The 18,609-nt window shown below is 43.9% G+C and overlaps 1 protein-coding gene across 1 annotated transcript in view; it reads left to right on the forward strand.

Moving 5' to 3' along the window:
* The window catches only part of LOC115092485 (unconventional myosin-XVI-like), a 507,378-nt gene that overhangs the window by 155,246 nt on the left and 333,523 nt on the right, over positions 1-18,609 (forward strand). The window contains 1 exon segment of the mRNA XM_029603325.1: positions 16,369-16,480. Within this exon segment, the coding sequence (XP_029459185.1) occupies positions 16,369-16,480 (112 nt within the window).

Below are 18,609 nucleotides of genomic sequence, written 5' to 3' on the forward strand. Positions count from 1 at the left end.
AGGAGATGAGGGGGATGATGTTCTTGGCAGGAGGATCCCCAGCGGGCAGTTTATAACATTCCCCAATTTATAAATGGGTTGTGGAGCATGAGGCAGTGCAGTCCAAAGATGGATGGGATTGACAGTCCTGGGTAACACATAGAAGGAAATACTCTCCCAGTGTAATAGCTTTGTCTGAAGTATGGGAGATAAGGTAGCCAAGGATAGTTGACCAGGCAGAGGTGTTCACCATTGTGGTGTTAGGAAGATTATATTGGTGAACCAAAGACTTCACTATGAAATTTCTACCAGCTCTCAAATCCAGAAAAGCCTCAGTTTGTACATGGTATCCCCATAGAGGAGATGAGATGGCATAAGTATGAGGGGAGGTGGAAAGTTGACTGAGGGTTGCCTCTCCAACTCACCCTAGGCTTGGTAGTTTCCTGCTTTTTAGGGGCAATAACAGGCAAAATACCACTGGGCTGCATAGTAGAGGCAGATATTGAGTCGCCTACACTTCTGTTTTTCTTCCTTGGTGATGTAGGATCTGCCCAGTCGCACAGGCTCCTCTGAGGAGATGGTAGTTGCTGATTCTGCTGCTGGAACTTGGGATCCAGTCAGAAAGGTCAATGGGGCATATCCTCTCTCCTGGGCTTATTCTTGAAATCGAAGATCCACCTGTATGGCCAGGGCAATGAGATTCTCTAACATCGGCAGTATGTCCCAGCCTACCAACTCATCCTTTATACGCTTCACAAAGCCTTGCCTGAAGATGGCCATCTTCACCTCGGAAACTAAGGTATGAAACTGTATGGCACAGTCACTCATGGTGCGATTACCTTGTTAGATCCAAAGCAGCTCCATGTCAGCGGACGACGCCCAACCAGTCTCATCTGAAATCAGTCGAAACTGATGGAGGAAGTTGTCTAGGATCCCCATGAGATGATCATTTTGCACCCAGAGAGTGATGCCCAGGCTAGGTCTGGGCCACCCAACTGAGACAGCATGAAAATTGCTTTGGAACTGGCTGCCAGTTCAAAGTGCAATCTGCACTGGTGGACTGGTCCTCTGCATCCCTTGGGGTCTCCGTCATACTTCGGCTCAGGAGAAAAGTGCGGCATGGGGCAACTTGCCAAATCAGAGCGACTGGGGGAGATCCCATTGCGAGTGCAGGGGTGGGAAGCCGCATAGACTACATTCAGGACAATCAGACATTTCTTTATTTTATTTATTTATGGTATTTCTATACCGTCTTTAACAATATATAATTGACCAAAACGGTTTACAGTGGTATAAAATAAAATAGATAAAATCAAATCATAGAAAGTAATAAAGAATAGTTAAATAAAAACATTAGCTAAATTTGTGTAGTTTAAGCATAAACTGACGTAAAAACCAAAATAACTATAATAAAATAATTTAAAATTAAATTAAATCAAAATAGAGATGGAGAAAAACACAATTTCATGTTAAAAACCCTATACTAATCTGATATCTAATACATCAGTAAGTTAAACTCTCTACTATAATAATTACATTTAAGAATCAAGTACATTGAAAAATGCCAATCATGTTGCCAAGCTGATTTTGCTGCTGTTGGACATGGAATGCCAAACTAGAAATAGCCTGAGCTGGAGACAAATCCATTAAGCTCATGGCCTCAGCAAACTGTCATTAATGTGAACCCTTGAACTGTGGTGTAGTTGATGCAGTCTAGAAGGTGAACCTACTAGGCCCATGCCGTCACCTATATCAGCTCCTTTCCCCACAGGTTGAGCTCTTGGGTTCTGGGGGTTGGCAACACTTAGGCGCATGTCCCTTAAGGCAGGTGGTCTGACAGAGTCCAGGTACAGGCAGCAGTTAGGGAAGGCAGTGAAGGGACAGGGTCCAGTTTGACACCGAGGTGAGGGCAGGCAGCAAGGAACAGTGTCAGAGTTCAGGCCAAGGTGAGGGCAGGCAGAGATACAAGGAGTAATCAATGTCTGTGGCAGAGATCAGTACCAGGCGACAGGCAAGAGAGTAGTCAGGATCTGTAGCAGAGGTCAGTATCAGACAGCAGACAAGGGAGTTGTTAAGGTCCTTAGCAGAGGTCAGTACCTGGCGGCAGGCAAGACAGACAACATCAGCAAAACATGAGATGGCAGGCTAGAGTGAGGCAAGAAGGAAGACAAATGAGGCAGAGCAAAGACAAGAACATGGCAAGGGAAGACATAGGAAGTTCACGGTCCTCGTTTAATGTAACTTTGTCTCTTCCTTTACCTAATTATTTTTATCCCTGTTCGATGTAAACCGTCCTGATATGGTATTTAACCATGAAGGTCGGTATAGAAAAATGTTAAATAAATAAATAAATAAATAGGGACAGCGAGACATGGCAAGGTTAAGAAATAGCACCACTCATTGCAGACAAGGCAGGTAGACCTGTTGCTGAGGCAGTGAAGGGAGGCACGGCTGGGTCTTAAGTATCCAACTGTGCAGACGTCATAACTAGTGCCATCAGTGTTTTCCCGCCATTCAACTTTAACTTTGACCTGCACAACTAAGGCCAGCCCAGGGACGGTGTTCCTACTGCTGAGGAACTTGTGGCATCTGGGGTTGATCCAGCCGGTTCTGGGACTGTACCGCAACCAGGCTATCGTTACAAACAGAGCTTCAAACAACATAGTAGGGTACTTGTTTCACAGCTCTGTTTATGCCAATACAGGCACATGATTTTGTTTTATTCTTTAAACATGTTTATCAGTGAGGCAGTGTTTACTAAGATAATGCCACTGATATCCCAAACCATTTTCCCTTTCAGCAATGTTGTAAGCAAGTTGTTTATCGCAGGCTACCAAAATGGTAATCACTTTGTCGTGTCTCAGCTCCCTGATTTGCACACTGGTCCAGTGTAAATGTTGACATTGCAGCTTTAACCATATGGTCAGAGGTTTAGTGGAAAATAGTTAATAATTAGAGTTGAGCAGAATGTTTCATCAGAGAATACAAACAACGGCAGAGACTCTACCTGTCTGTGCTGCCATCTCATCAATATCAAGACCTTTGTATTCAGGGACATCTTTTCTTTCTGCCTTATTGTCTTTCAGGCACCCCAAACTCAGGGTACAAGACTAACAGCACATACCGTATTTTTAAAAAGTAAATTTATAGAATCTTCACTTTTTATATGCGACCTTCATCTGTAAAATTGAAAACAAAAAAAAATCTATTGTCTGTGCGCTGTGATGGGTAACAGAGAGATACGGAGCATCCAAGTCATCACACTAGAATGATCGTCACTGTTGTATGGCACAGGGTGTTTAACCAGTTTATTTTCCTCACAGTTTGGGTGGGCAGAACAGAATCAAGGCCTCAGAAAGCGGTGCAGACTCTGAAAGAACCCCCTGCCTGTCATTACAGTTTGAGTAATATGCTTAGCAATTGTTATTTACATAGCAGCATTTAACATTTACTTGCATTTATTGATTGCTATTTGATGGCAGCCTGCCATTCGACCTAAGCGAAAAGACTATCCATGAATTTCACAGGTCCCTTGATCAGTATAAACAAACAAGAAACAATTAATTCTGAGCTTTGATTTTGAAGACCAAGTCTCCCCCTAAATCATCAGGTGTTGTGTTTACAAATAATTCTGCAACCTGCAATCCTAGGATTTAATATGCAGAGCACGTAGCAAGCCTTTTGGAGGATTCTGAAAATGTTTGCTCTCAGAGAACCAGCATGATTTGGCTGGAATTTCAGTAATCCTTAAAATATGTGTTTTGCTTCTCACCATTTACATCTACAAGTCTGTTTTTGTAACAGGAGAAGGGAAGAAATTGCCTGACTTATTCTACAGACTTTTTAAATCATGTGGTATGAATGAACAAGACCTTTAATACAGCCTACTGGTTAGGCAGGTTGGCTGAGTTTTTAGCTGCATCTGTGACCCTAAAAAGAGTTCATATAGCCGTAGGCTTACCTAATTAAATCTTATACACATAAGGAATAAGTCACTAAATTCCACGCAGTAACACAGTGTCTGAAATAGCCTTAATTCACTATTGGCTAAAAGTACACTTGTTCCACAATGCACATACTTTTGGCCACATTGAGATGAAGTATTCCTGGTGGCATATTTAGCATAGGGGAGGAAATGTACATATATAGATGACATTTTCAAATCTTCGAGTGCACTCTTCTAGCAAAAATCTAACCACAAAGTGCAAGTGATCATGCATACGTTATACCCATGGAAGATTTCAAATTAGAAGTACCCAGGAAACCATCTGGCTACTTATCTGGATATCTTTAAAAGATATCCAGGTAAGAAGCGCTGTCGGTATCAAAAAAAAAAAATCAAAAGGGCCTATGGCTGGAATACCTGCCCTACCCATTTTAAAATAGAAATATTTGTGCTGTGTCTTACAATATTATCAGTCAGGAGGTTTTCAAAGGGTTTCTGTATCTTCTACTCTACAAATCTTTTGTCCTGTGAAACAGCCAATGGAATTAACAGGTCTGATCCAGCTTCAGGTGGTAGACAATCTCTGATGACTGATTGACTTTTGTTAGTGTGAGGATGCTTAAGGATTACAGACGGTGGAGGTAGGTGAGGGGGGTAAGGTCATAGAAACACCAAGAAGCCCCTGATAGCTCACAATGGAAAAGCTTTTATGTGAGAGTACTCAAATAGCAAATGATCTTTACAGTTTATTAGGACACAGGTAAATGCAGTCTTTGTGCTGGCAGATCTGCATTTCTAGGTAGGTCTGGGAGAGACGTACATGTGCTAAACATCTTGCAGGGTTTGGCAGATGGAACTAGGGAGCTTCCTGGAATGAAGTAGGGCCCAGAAGCCAGCCCAGCCAGTATGAGCATGGATAAGGGTCGGCTTGTTGCTGTACATTTCTCAGACACCTGTATTAATGGTGGTGGTGGGGCTTCAATCTCAGTAGTAAAAGGAAGAGAGAATTCCTTTCAGTGATGTCTGAAGCCTATAGATATGGAGTTCACATAGCATACCTTTCAGCAGTAGCCTGCTTCAGGTGAACACAGCTCCTAGCAGAACATTTATATGACATCTCTTCTCTGTTGTAAGGTTTACCAGGTCAGAAAGGGCCACCTCATGTGCGCTTCGTATCTCCATATGCTGTGATTTTAGTTAGGGGGTACATAAATGTGGTGCCCTTTGTAGGGGAGAGTGGTACATTTAGATTTAAACCTCTGATTTGAGGTATCCCTTAGCGGGTAGCTGGTTTAGAGGTGCTAGGTTAACATAAATAATTAAATCTAAATACTGATGTAAGGTTAATCAGAGGAGAATAACTATGAGCGGACACGTCTGCATCACAAGTAACATACTGGGCTATGTTTGGGGCAGATAGTTATGGCTATAGCATATACTTAAAAGGGCTTAACTGTTATAGAAAATAAAACACGGCTCCTGCCGTGCCGGCAACATGACGTCTGGGGTCAGGCCGGCTGGCCTGAAGACAGGTAAGAGCCTGCCTGCGGCCCTGTCACAAGCAGGATCGCAAATGTTGAGAGAGAGTATGTGTGAGCAGACTTCATTTTACTTATGTGAGTTGCTCTGAGTACACCTGAACAGCTAGTCGGGTCACATCATTGAATAATGGAGCCCCTCCCAAACAAGGGACACCCCTGTCCCTGGAGTAGGGACCTCTTCCACCTCTAGCCCAAGTGTCAGCTGCTTTGTCTGGTGATGGTCTTGGCTTTACATAAGAACATAAGAAATTGCCATGCTGGGTTACACCAAGGATCCATCAAGCCCAGCATCCTGTTTCCAACAGAGGCCAAACCAGGCCACAAGAACCTGGCAAGTACTCAAGTACTAAGAAGATCCCATGCTATTGATGCCAGTAATAGCAGAGGCCATTTCTTAAGTCAACTTGATTAATTGCAGTTAATGGACTTCTCCAATAACTTATCCAAACCATTTTTAAACCCAGCTACACTAACTGCACTAACCACATCCTCTGGCAACAAATTCCAGAGCTTAATTGTGCATTGAGTGAAAAATAATTTTCTCTGATTAGTCTTAAATGTGCTACTTACTAACTTCATGGAATGCCCCCTAGTCCTTCTATTATCTGAAAGTGTAAATAACCGATTCACATCTACTCATTCAAGACCTCTCATTATTTTAAAGACCTCTATCATATCCCCCCTCATCTGTCACTTCTCCAAGCTGAACAGCCCTAACCTCTTCAGCCTTACCTCATAGGGGAGCTGTTCCATCCCCTTTATTATTTTGGTCACCCTTCTCGACTTTCTCCATCGCAACTATATATTTTGAGGTGTGACAAACAGAAATGTACATAGTATTCAAGGTGCAGTCTCACCATGGAGTGATAGAGGCATTATGACATTTTCCGTTTTATTAACCATTCCCTTCTTAATAATTCCTAACTTTCTGTTTGCTTTTGACTGCTGTAGCACACTGAGCCGACGATTTCAAAGTATTATCCACTATGGATATGTTGTGTTTGTGGCATTGTGGACCCTTGGTCGCAATGGAGATGACTCCGCCCACAGGGAGAGGCCCCATGGGGAACCACTGTGATAGGCTGTACTCAGATAGCAGACACAGTATGGATAGAGGCTTTATTGTACTGTTTGTAGATAGATGGTAAAGCAGGAAGGTAAGGCACTGATCCCAGAAGTGCCAGTACGTTCAACAAGCTCAGAAATGAAGACTCACCAAGATGTTTCATGATGGCGGAAGCCCGCAGTGCGGGTAACGTCTCAGCTGGTGGGTAGAGCTGGAGCACCGGATCATAGAGGTACTCCTAGGAATGATGGCATCTTCCTGATGGTGGAAAGTTGGGACCGAATGTCCGTGGTGCAGGATATTCCTACAGGCCTTCCCATCTCTTTCCAACCTTCCCAGTAACTAACTGCTAAGCATTTGTTCATACTTTATTGCAGAATCGATGTATAATGTTTATTGCTCAATTGCTTTGTAATTTCCCCCCTCTTCCAGCACCTTTTCCCATTTGTTCAACCCAATTTATTTTTTCTAGTTCTTATTTTTAATTTTCTCCTCCAGCACCCAGTTTAATATGTTTATTCCTAGCACCCCTCATTCATGCACCTGTTTATTGTTATGTTCATAAGTTATCCTTGCTCCTTGTAAAAGCTATGCCTAAATGACAGCCATGCTGTCTTAGTTCCAAGTTACATGTGAACCGATACGATGTGCAAACTGTTGTCGGTATACAAAAACTCCAAATAAATAAATTAATAAATAAGTAAATAAATAATGGCTGGTAGGCCCTCAAGGAGCGAGTACCCGATGGTCTGATATCCTGAAATGTAGAAGAGAGAGACCCCCGAGGAGCGGGTATCTTCAGCTTCTACTGGAGTGAGGCCCTTGGAGAAAGGCAGCATCTAAGCATGCAGCTTAGAGCGGTCAGAGTAGCTTAAACCGGTCCTTGCTAACTCAAGGTGGTAGTGAAAGCAGAGGCTAGATATACCCGGAGGTACTGACGTCATGCTTTGGGGATGCCCCCCGAGGTTCCTACCATGACGTGTATTTGAGCATAGGAGATGTGCGCACACGCGCCCTAGGAGGCCAAGGGAGTGAGCATGGCGGATGGGGACGCCCATGCTGGTTTGGAAATGCAGAGACCCTCGGCAGTCGGCAACGGAGGCAGCCATCTTACCCAAAGAGAGAGAAAGGGGATAAAGAGGTAAGGCAGAGCGGTCACAGCCATCTGCAACTGGATGCAACAGGATGTGCATTCGTTTTGTGACAAAATAGGAAATATAGATGATATTTCCTATTTCGTCGTGGTTCGGGAGGTCCCCGAGATGATAGGAAAACCCATGAAATTTCGTGTGGTTTTCTTATCGTTTTTGGGGAGGGGAGAAAGGACACATAAAAAAACCCCCAAACCCACCCTTCCCCCCCCCCCCCCCCAAACTTGCCTAAAGTCCCTGGTGGTCCAGTGAGGGTCCTGGGAGCGATCTTAAAAAATGTCACGGGCCATCCATTGCTCCATGTGACAGGGGCCGGTCAATGGCACCGAGAGCCCCTGTTATATGTTAAGGGCAAAGGGCCACTGGCACCATTTTGATTAGTGGCAACTGATGGCCTGAGAGGGGGCGATCTGACATCAGCAGCGCGGGCAGGGCCGGGCTTCCGGAAGCTGGACGCTCAAGAGGGATGTCTTCGCGCGAGACCGAAGGGAAGGAGGCCCGTAATGGCGGCGCCATGTGGAGTGAGAGAAGCCCCCGGGGTCCGGAGCGGGTGAAATGCGGTGATCACTGAAGCGGAGGTAGGCGGGCCTGAGCCCTAACAGAAGGGAAGCGGTCGGGACCGCAACACTATATACACCATCCCATAATCTGCGTTCACAGAATCAACTTCTGCTTCAGGTTCCATCCCCCAGATCAACTAGATTATCCATTACTTGTGAACGTGCATTTTCCATCACAGGTCCCATTACTTGGAACAACCTTCCACCATATGTCAGACTCATCTCAGATGCCAAGGAACTTAAAAAAGCACTCAAATGTCATCTTTTTAAACAAGCTGTTAAAGATATTAGTGGATCCTAATTCATTTAATTTTTATGATCTGGTTTTCCTGTTTATTTTATACCTTTTATTTGTCCTTTTTATGTTTTCTTGTTTTTGAATGTGCTATGTAAACCTCCATGAACTTTGCAGGGCGCGGTATATAAGAAACATAAAATAAGTAAATTAATTTAATTATTTGAAATTAATTAATTTACTTATTTTATGGTTCTTGTGATGTTTGTCTCATGTCCATGATTCCCTTTTGGAGAAGATGATTATTGAGCATTGTTCATTAATCAATCCAGTATTAAAGTCTCTAATATACAGCAATCTGTGTATATATAAAGTATCTTATATATGGCATTCTGGAATCATTTAGTGGTTTCCAATTTAACCTTTATTAATTAGAGATGGAAATTTGAAAAATATTTAATTGCATGTTCTTGATATTTACAATCAATTTTACAGCTTCAGATATTCTAATAAACTTTGTGACTTTCAGCTTTCAGTTACTGTGTTCTGTTACTGGTGTTATTGGGAATGTCTTCATGTCTAATCCATTCCAATTAGTGGGGTAGTTTTGGAGCTTCCTCCCAGAATTTGCTAGATAGGATAATCTTTTCCTAATTTAAATGTACTTAAGTAAAGTCTAATTTTTCATACCTTAGTCCAGTCATTCAGTCATTTTCCTTATTTCCCTTATTCGTACTGGGAAGGTACTTCCATACTTTAAGAACATAAGAAATTGCCATGCTGGGTCAGACCAAGGGTCCATCAAGCCAGCATCCTGTTTCCATCAGAGGCCAAACCAGGCCACAAGAACCTGGCAATTACCCAAACATCAAGAAGATCCCATGCTACTGATGCAATTAATAGCAATGGCTATTCCCTAAGTAAACTTGATTATTAGCTGTTAATGGACTTCTCCTCCAAGAACTTATCCAAACCTTTTTTGAACCCATCTTTTTCTTCAACATCTTGATGATAGAGATGTGGTTAACACCAGATGGGTGCCCCGGATTTTCTTCACACACTCTTCTTTCCCCAAGAATGAATCCTGATCCATTCCTTCACCAAGATTTATGATAGTCCGTACGTGTTCTCTGGTTGAGAGATACCATTCCTCTTAGCTGAACCACACTGAGCTTCTGGGCCCTAGGGGCCTCAGGCAGGTAGTAAAAATAAACCTTAGGTAAATGGAAACCAAAACTAGAGAATGGAAGGGTGGAAAAACATTCCCCCTCTGGAAAACAAAGGGTTCCCAAAAAGACATGTTAAAGTGAGGCAAAGGCACCATTTCTACTATTCCATAACTAAACCTCATCCTTGGAGGCCCTAGGGTCCTTTCCTATGAAAACTAAACAAAACAGGAGCAAAAATGGTGATTTGCTGCCCCTACAAGGAATAACTAAAAAGGTCACACCCAAAAATGATGGCATGATTTTATATATAATCTAGGGAATCAACTATAGTCTCACACAAGGAGGAGCTATAACCCACAATATTACTACTCATGATGCCCCTATGAATAAGGGAACAATTCTCTTTAGTAGTCATGTTTTAGGATTGTCATAAATGTTGATGGTTGGGATGTCTCACATTCTTGTGTTATAATTTATTACTTTTAGGTGATGTGATTTTTTTTTTTTATGGTTATGCATCAAAAATGGCCCTCAGTCAAACCTTTCTCGCATCACTTCTGCAATATTTCTGATTGCAAATGAAATGTACAGAAAACTTTAGTAAAGATATGTACTATATTGGTTTAAAGATTCTGGATGTCCAAAAATGAAGTAACTGGAAACTGAGCAAGAAATTATAAAGAATTTTTTTTTTTTCACCAAAGTTGACTCAACCTTTTTTGTTTGTTTGTTTTAGTATAAATCACTCTCATTGGGATCATATCTCTAAAAAAAATCAATAGACCATTACTGCATCAAACTTTATGAAATAATAAAATTAATGACAACATTCAAGTGAAACTTTTTAGGGCTTTCAGTTCTAAACATAGTTATTCATTTAATGGTTTTCAACCGTTTTCCAGTGAATATTGTTGAGGTGTGCAGCAAATGTGCACCCATGCAAATAGTAATGTCTTGGCACACTAATCATTTAGAACAGCATGAAAAAACAACATTCTGTGGAATTCATTCAAAAATACGAAGGCATGAGCATAAAGATCATATCAGGAAACTAAAGTAGCCTTCAGCAAACACTATTGTTGTTTTTGCCTTTTCAACCTGAAGCAATGCATGTCGCTCATGAGCAATGTCCTAGAAATAATATGCCGCCGGTAACTTTGCTCAAAGTCATCTAGTTGCATTCTAAACTTGCCTTAAGACTAAGGTAGTCCAAACTTAGGCTTGGCCTGCTATAATTTTCAAATATACAAAGTATTAGGTACATTTGTTTAAAAGGAGCTTGATGTTTGAATTTTCAGACATTCTCTTTGGTGTTGTAGTTTGATGCTGGTCTTGAAGTAAGCTTAATATTGAGGGGAGAAGAAGAGAGGAAAGAAAGTAGGTCAGGCAAAGAACCTATTTTGTTGGGAAGGCCTTGAGACAAGCTGTATATTATTTAGGCCTGAGCCTGAATTATTACGGTCAGTATCATCTCCTGCTTCAGTGAGGGACCTGTGAGGAACAGACTACTTCAGTCTGTTCCTCACAGGTCCCTCACTGAACCAGCTCTTGCCATCAGTATTGTTATAGTCATACTACCCCTCTTTTCAAGTCACTACTTACATACAAGGGCATTCATTCCGTAGCTCCTCATTACCTCTCCTCCCTTATATCTCCCTATGCCCCTCCTCATGAAGACTGCTCAGTAGGGAATTTAAGATTATTATCTATATCCTTCTGCTCCATCGTTGACCGCAGTCTCCATGCTTTCAACCTTGTTGCATCATAGACTTCCTGAGTCTGTGCATCATGCTGTTTTCAAATCAATATGAAAATACTATCACCTCTTTAATATGAAAAATTTTTTAATGTTAGACATCACTAATGATGAACTATCGTTCTTATAATATTCATGTATATATTTGTGTGAAAAAAAGAAGAAAACTTTTTTTTATGAAAAAAAATGTTTAGGATGGAGTGGAACGTTTCATATTTTCTTATGTTTTCAATACCAATCCTCTGGTCATGGAAATTCAACTTTTAATCATCAACACTCCCCCACCAACCATTTTGTATTTCTATTTTATCAGGCAGATTTTAAAAGACCTATGCACACCGGGCCTATTTCATAAGGCCCGGCAGCACGCATAAAGCCCCGGGACATGTGTAAGTCCCTGGGCTTGAAAAAATGGGCGTTCCGGGGGGTGGGGTGGGGAGGGGGCGTGGCCAGATACCTCCGTACGGCCACTGGGCTGGGGGATTGCACAAGTTATGCCTGCCTCTGGACAGGTAGGGGAAGGTGAGGGGGGGGGGGAGGAAAGTTCCCTCCGAGGCCGCTCCGATTTCGGAGCGGCCTCGGAGGGAACGGGGAAAGCCAGCTGGTCTCCCTGAGGGCTCGGAGTGAGGAAGTTGCACTAGTGTGCGCACCCCCTTGTGCACCGACCCCTGATTTAATAACAAGCGTGCGTACGTTTGTGCTTACCGGGTAGCATGCACAAATGTACGCCACACGCGCACGTTTTAAAATCTGCCCCTATGCATGCCTATCAAAACCTAAAAAATATATCAACTTGTTTGTTTTTTCATTAGTTCACTGTTAAAAAAAAAAATAACACCATATGATGAATAGTCTTCAAAAAGTCATATGCTCATGATATATTTCAAAACCAAACGGAACAGCGCTGTGGTTAACTTAAGCAAGTATTTAGCTGATACATAAACAAAGTGATTCACTAATGTTACCAAATGCCCAATGGGGCCACGTTTCAGACCAGCACAGTCTTTCCTTAGGGGTTGTTCAAATCCTATATCCATCGTCTTTTCTCCAAATTTATTACAGTGCATCTATTTCCTTGTAAGCACTATGCCAGCTTAAATCACTTTGGTGAAAAAACTGAAAAGCTTATAAAAGTGGTCCCAATATCCACGGAGGGTGGTATGATGGTCCTTATAGGAAATGCTTAATCATTATTTATACATTTCCTCTCTAAATATTAATGATTTGAACTACACTGCAGTTACAATTTGCTTTAACTTTAATGATTTTCCATAATAAATGAAAATTTGTCTTATTAGTCTATCTTGAAAAGACTATAAGCTGCTCTACATAGAAGTCTGTCTCTTATGTGAAATTATATGTGAAATAGCAGTAGTATTTTAGAACTAGGTGCTTGTTGCATTTACTGCCTGTGGAACCCCCATGCGGGCTCCTTCAACCTGCCTACACCTTCAGGCCCTGCCTGGGACGTCGACTGCCTCAGCCTGCCTCTCTGATTCCTCTCCGCTCACACTCGCCGATGCCAGGGCCTCCTCTGCCTCACCAGTGCATGAGATGCCGCCAGCTTCTGGCCCCGCCCAGGATTCCCCCTAGGCGCACGAGCACGGCACTGGCAGCTATTTAAAGGACCTTTGGCGGGAAACCAGGGACCGCCCCGGTGGATGACATCATCAGGGTGGGACTATATAAGACTCCCTCGGGCCATACCCAGGGGGTATGAGTCTCTTGCGTTGCTTCTCTCGGGTTCCTGTGCTTCTCCTTGAAGGACTTCTGTTGCAGTTCCTGACTCCTGCCTCAGGACCAGGCCTTGCACCCTTCTTCCTGGATTCTCTTTGGACAGATCTCCTGGCTCTGAACCTTGGACTGGACCTCACTCATCTCTTCTGCCGCCTGCCTCTGAACCTTGGTCTGGACCTCACTCTGCTCATCTGCCGCCTGCCTCTGAACCTTGGACAGGACCTCACTCTGCTAGTCTGCCGCCTTCCTCGGAATCTTGGACAGGACCTCACTCTGCTAGTCTGCCGCCTTCCTCGGAATCTTGGACTGGACCTCACTCTGCTAGTCTGCCGCCTTCCTCGGAATCTTGGACAGGACCTTACTCTGCTAGTCTGCCGCCTTCCTCGGAATCTTGGACAGGACCTCACTCTGCTAGTCTGCCGCCTTCCTCGGAATCTTGGACAGGACCTCACTCTGCTAGTCTGCCGCCTTCCTCGGAATCTTGGACAGGACCTCACTCTGCTCGTCTGCCGCCTTCCTCGGAATCTTGGACAGGACCTCACTCTGCTAGTCTGCCGCCTTCCTCGGAATCTTGGACAGGACCTCACTCTGCTAGTCTGCCGCCTTCCTCGGAATCTTGGACAGGACCTCACTCTGCTAGTCTGCCGCCTTCCTCGGAATCTTGGACTGGACCTCACTCTGCTAGTCTGCCGCCTTCCTCGGAATCTTGGACAGGACCTCACTCTGCTAGTCTGCCGCCTTCCTCGGAATCTTGGACAGGACCTCACTCTGCTAGTCTGCCGCCTTCCTCGGAATCTTGGACAGGACCTCACTCTGCTAGTCTGCCGCCTTCCTCGGAATCTTGGACAGGACCTCACTCTGCTCGTCTGCCGCCTTCCTCGGAATCTTGGACTGGACCTTACTCTGCTAGTCTGCCGCCTTCCTCAGAATCTTGGACAGGACCTCACTCTGCTAGTCTGCCGCCTGCCTCTGAACCTTGGACAGGACCTCACTCTGCTCGTCTGCCGCCTGCCTCTGAACCTTGGACAGGACCTCACTCTGCTAGTCTGCCGCCTTCCTCGGAATCTTGGACTGGACCTTATTCTGCTAGTCTGCCGCCTTCCTCGGAATCTTGGACAGGACCTCACTCTGCTAGTCTGCCGCCTTCCTCGGAATCTTGGACTGGACCTTACTCTGCTAGTCTGCCGCCTTCCTCGGAATCTTGGACAGGACCTCACTCTGCTCATCTGCCGCCTTCCTCGGAATCTTGGACTGGACCTCACTCTGCTCGTCTGCTGCCTGCCTCGGAATCTTGGACTGGACCTCATTCTGCTCGTCTGCCGCCTGCCTCGGAATCTTGGACAGGACCTCACTCTGCTAGTCTGCCGCCTGCCTCGGAATCTTGGACAGGACCTCACTCTGCTAGTCTGCCGCCTGCCTCGGAATCTTGGACAGGACCTCACTCTGCTAGTCTGCCGCCTTCCTTGGAATCTTGGACAGGACCTCACTCTGCTCATCTGCCGCCTTCCTCGGAATCTTGGACTGGACCTCACTCTGCTCGTCTGCTGCCTGCCTCGGAATCTTGGACTGGACCTCATTCTGCTCGTCTGCCGCCTGCCTCGGAATCTTGGACAGGACCTCACTCTGCTAGTCTGCCGCCTGCCTCGGAATCTTGGACAGGACCTCACTCTGCTAGTCTGCCGCCTGCCTCGGAATCTTGGACAGGACCTCACTCTGCTAGTCTGCCGCCTTCCTTGGAATCTTGGACAGGACCTCACTCTGCTAGTCTGCCGCCTTCCTCGGAATCTTGGACAGGACCTCACTCTGCTAGTCTGCCGCCTTCCTCGGAATCTTGGACAGGACCTCACTCTGCTAGTCTGCCGCCTGCCTTGGAATCTTGGACTGGACCTCACTCTGCTCGTCTGCTGCCTGCCTCGGAATCTTGGACTGGACCTCATTCTGCTCGTCTGCCGCCCGCCACTGAACCTTGGACTGGAACTCACTGTGCTCGTCTACCCTCTGGCGGAAGTGTGGCCCCTGGCCATTCCTGGCCAGCCTGCCTTCAGCCTTCCAACTCTAGGCAGGCACCCGCCTCCTTCTCCTGCTGCTGGCATCCGAACTCTGTCTTGCCTGCCAGCCATCTGACTCCTATCTCGTTCCTGCTCCAGCTCCGGACCCGCCACCAATATCTCAGGGGCCCACCTAAGTCCAGCTGATCCCGGCACTCAAGTGCTCATCCTGCGGGGAACATGGACTGGTATTGGTGAAACTCCAGCTGGCACCTGTCTTCCTCCGGCCTCGCCTCCAGACGGGGACCTGTGGGGGTTTACTCTCTCAGGTAGCGCCAACTCCAACTCAGGCTAGGGGTCCACTGACCACACCATGGTTTCTATAGTGCTGCAATGAGTTATCCTCAATAAAATTATAATAATTCCCTTATCTGAGCCCTATCAAGGACCTTGTGGGTTCTTGTCCCACAACGACATTCCCAGTCAAGGATAATTAAAACAAGGTAGTTTGCACTACATTTCTATCTTCCAGATTCCACGATTGTACATCGTCTACCCGCACACAGTCTCGCAGTATGATGGAATAGATTCATCATGGGGAGTCATACTTCTCAGTGGTGATTTTCATTTAAAAAAAAAAGGTACTACATTGGAATCAGTAGCAGCTTCCACTTGCAATTTTTTCCTGCCATATCATCCAGGTTGATGATATGGCAGAAATCAACACTGTCGGGTCGTTAACAAATCTAGTGACAAAAATACTTGAAGCAGCTTAAAAGAGCATCCAATTAAAAAATAAAATAAAATCAAGATTTTCATAGCTCCTCTTGGGATCACCTTTTCAAATGAAAAGTTAGCCTCCAGCATACAAAAACGATGCTATAAACTAAATATTTGGCATTAAAGCAAGGCAGAAATTAACTCTGGCGGCTGTGCCCAAATAACAAAAACAGATGATAGGGAACATTCATGACCTCATCCCTTCATGTAAAATGAATAGTTCAAGCAATCACCTCATAAAGAAAACAGTAAATACCTTTTGCAACAAGTACCATGATTTCCAAAGGATGTGTGTACTATCAGCTGAGACTCCTGTAAATGCTTAAGTACACTATGTTCAGGTGTTTGTGTATTGTTTTCATTAGTTTAGAAGTCCAAAATGGCTAAAATGGCTTTTAACCGCAAGGAGTTTGATTGCGTGCCATCCTCTAATGGCTTATGTGCTTTCTGCTCTGCTCAGGTATCTGAACCAGACTGTACCAGAGGAACCTTCAATAACAGCAAACACTCAAAACAGAGAGAAATTAACTGCTTTGAAACAAGCCTTAAGCGCTATGGGATTTAACAACCTGGTAAGTTATGTGAACAGCGTGTGCTTCATGGCTAGAACCACCCTTTCATTCAAGCGAAAACAAACCGTAAGTAACTCCCTTGGACAAGACCTCTGGGAAACCAGGTCTGGTTCATTCTTTGAACAGGAAAATAGCAACGGAGCAAGCGTGCAGAGCAACTGCAGGGGGGGTAAATTAATAGAACTCGTTTTAACTAAGGCTTGCTTATGACTTTTTCATTCTTAAACGAAGTCAGAAAAATGTCTGTAGGGTAAATAAAACTCTCGACAACCACATAGTTTAATTTTGAAAACCTGCAGGCAGCTTGCCGGCCTGCAGATAGTTTGCACCAGTGGAGCCTGCAAGCAAAATTTCAAAGGGAAAGCCCCCTGCAGGGTTTCCTTCTGAAAATTCAGGCGCTGAACACACAGCTGCATGGGAAACAGGTGCAAAGTTATGTACTGGAAAGCGATTAGAAAATGAAATCATTGCATGCACTTTCAGCCTTCCCTTTTCTCCCCATGGACAAACGTTCCCAGCACGTGTACCTTTTACCTGCGCTAAGGGGGAGCCATAATCATCAAATTGCATTTTTGCAGAGGTAAACAAAACACGTATTGTCCCCATAATCCCTAGACATGAAGAAAGAAATTACTTTTCTTGTGAATATTTGACATATTCCAGGTTTAAAGTATAGGAGTTTTGATGCTCCACAAAAAATATTTACTTCCAAATAAAATAATCAGAAACTCTCAATTCTTTAAAACATGAAATCAACAGAACTCCTGGTCCGTATTTTTAAAACAGTGAATGAAGTGATCGGACTCATGCATGGTTTTCCTGAAAGGCAGCCATACAATTAGATGATAATGCATATTTGTTAGCTATAACAGAGGTCTAAGAAGCCTGTCTTAATGAAGGCAAGCACATCAATAAATAGAGAAGGCAAATTTCCAAGTCATTTCTATGAACAAGTCGGTATTTATGCAATAATTTGGTCTCTCTGAAATAAATTTGCCACCCTCTATCTGGCTAAAAGCTGACTAGTATGCATACTTTTAGCTAAGTTAAAAAGTAGTATTCCTATATGTGTGTTTAGGAATAAAACAGGAAGCAAAGTGCATGTGTTAGTTTGTCACGACTTGGTCTTAGGGGTGTACACAGCAAATGTATCATTTCGTTTAATTTTCACTTCATTTTTGTTGATTTCCTGTTAAAAATGTTAGTATCATTTTTAGTGTGCACAGAGAGAATAACTCTGAAACAACTCCATGCAGCCTCATATGTGTGCTTATATGGCTGTGCGGAGAACTACTACAGTATATTATAACCTGAACATATCAGGTATGTATAGATTAAAAATACAGGTATGTCCACCCCTCAACATACTCGCATATATATGCTTACTTGCAAACATCTGGAATGCATTCGAAGAGCATATTTCAGTATATCAGGATGTCCGTAATTTTCCTGCCTATTTTAGAAATATATACACGTAAAATTTTACATGCAAAAAAATAAAAAAATTGCCAATGAATGTATATGTAAAAATACGATATACCAATCTACGCATGTAAAACCCTGATTTATACGTGGAAGTCAGCATTTTTTCCAACGTACCATACATACAATAATTGAAATCACTAGTTTGCCAATACCTCCACCAATTCATCCAGTCCTTCTCCAGGTCATCGAGACCCTCCTAGTCCGTCACCCTGAACTCTTCCCCAATTCACTCAGATCTCCACCTCCCTCCCCCCCCGCCAACCAATAGCTGATGAGTCTATGCTAGATAATTAGCAGATGTAAAATTGGGAAAATAAGTTTCCTAATGCATTCGCAGAAGTCTCTTATAAACTAATAACACGCGCGTGTTCCTCATGGCCCCACCCTGGAACATCCCCGGGACTACCCCTTTTTCATTTCATGCAGGTAAAAGTGTGCGCGAAACTGAAAATACGCGTCCGCTTTTGATGTTTACAAAATAGCAAGCACGCAAGTGCAAGCTCCTTACGTGCATATCTGCTTTTTTTTTTTTTACACGCTTAGCTCTTTCAGAAAGTAACTTAATAGGTTTCGCTTGTGCGGGGGACTGAGCTTCCAAGCTCCTGCCAGTTCAGCGAGCAGAATCTGGGTCTGAGGCTCGAAGA

This window comes from Rhinatrema bivittatum, chromosome 5, assembly GCF_901001135.1.
Source record: "Rhinatrema bivittatum chromosome 5, aRhiBiv1.1, whole genome shotgun sequence".
Classification (NCBI taxonomy): Eukaryota; Metazoa; Chordata; class Amphibia; order Gymnophiona; family Rhinatrematidae; genus Rhinatrema; species Rhinatrema bivittatum.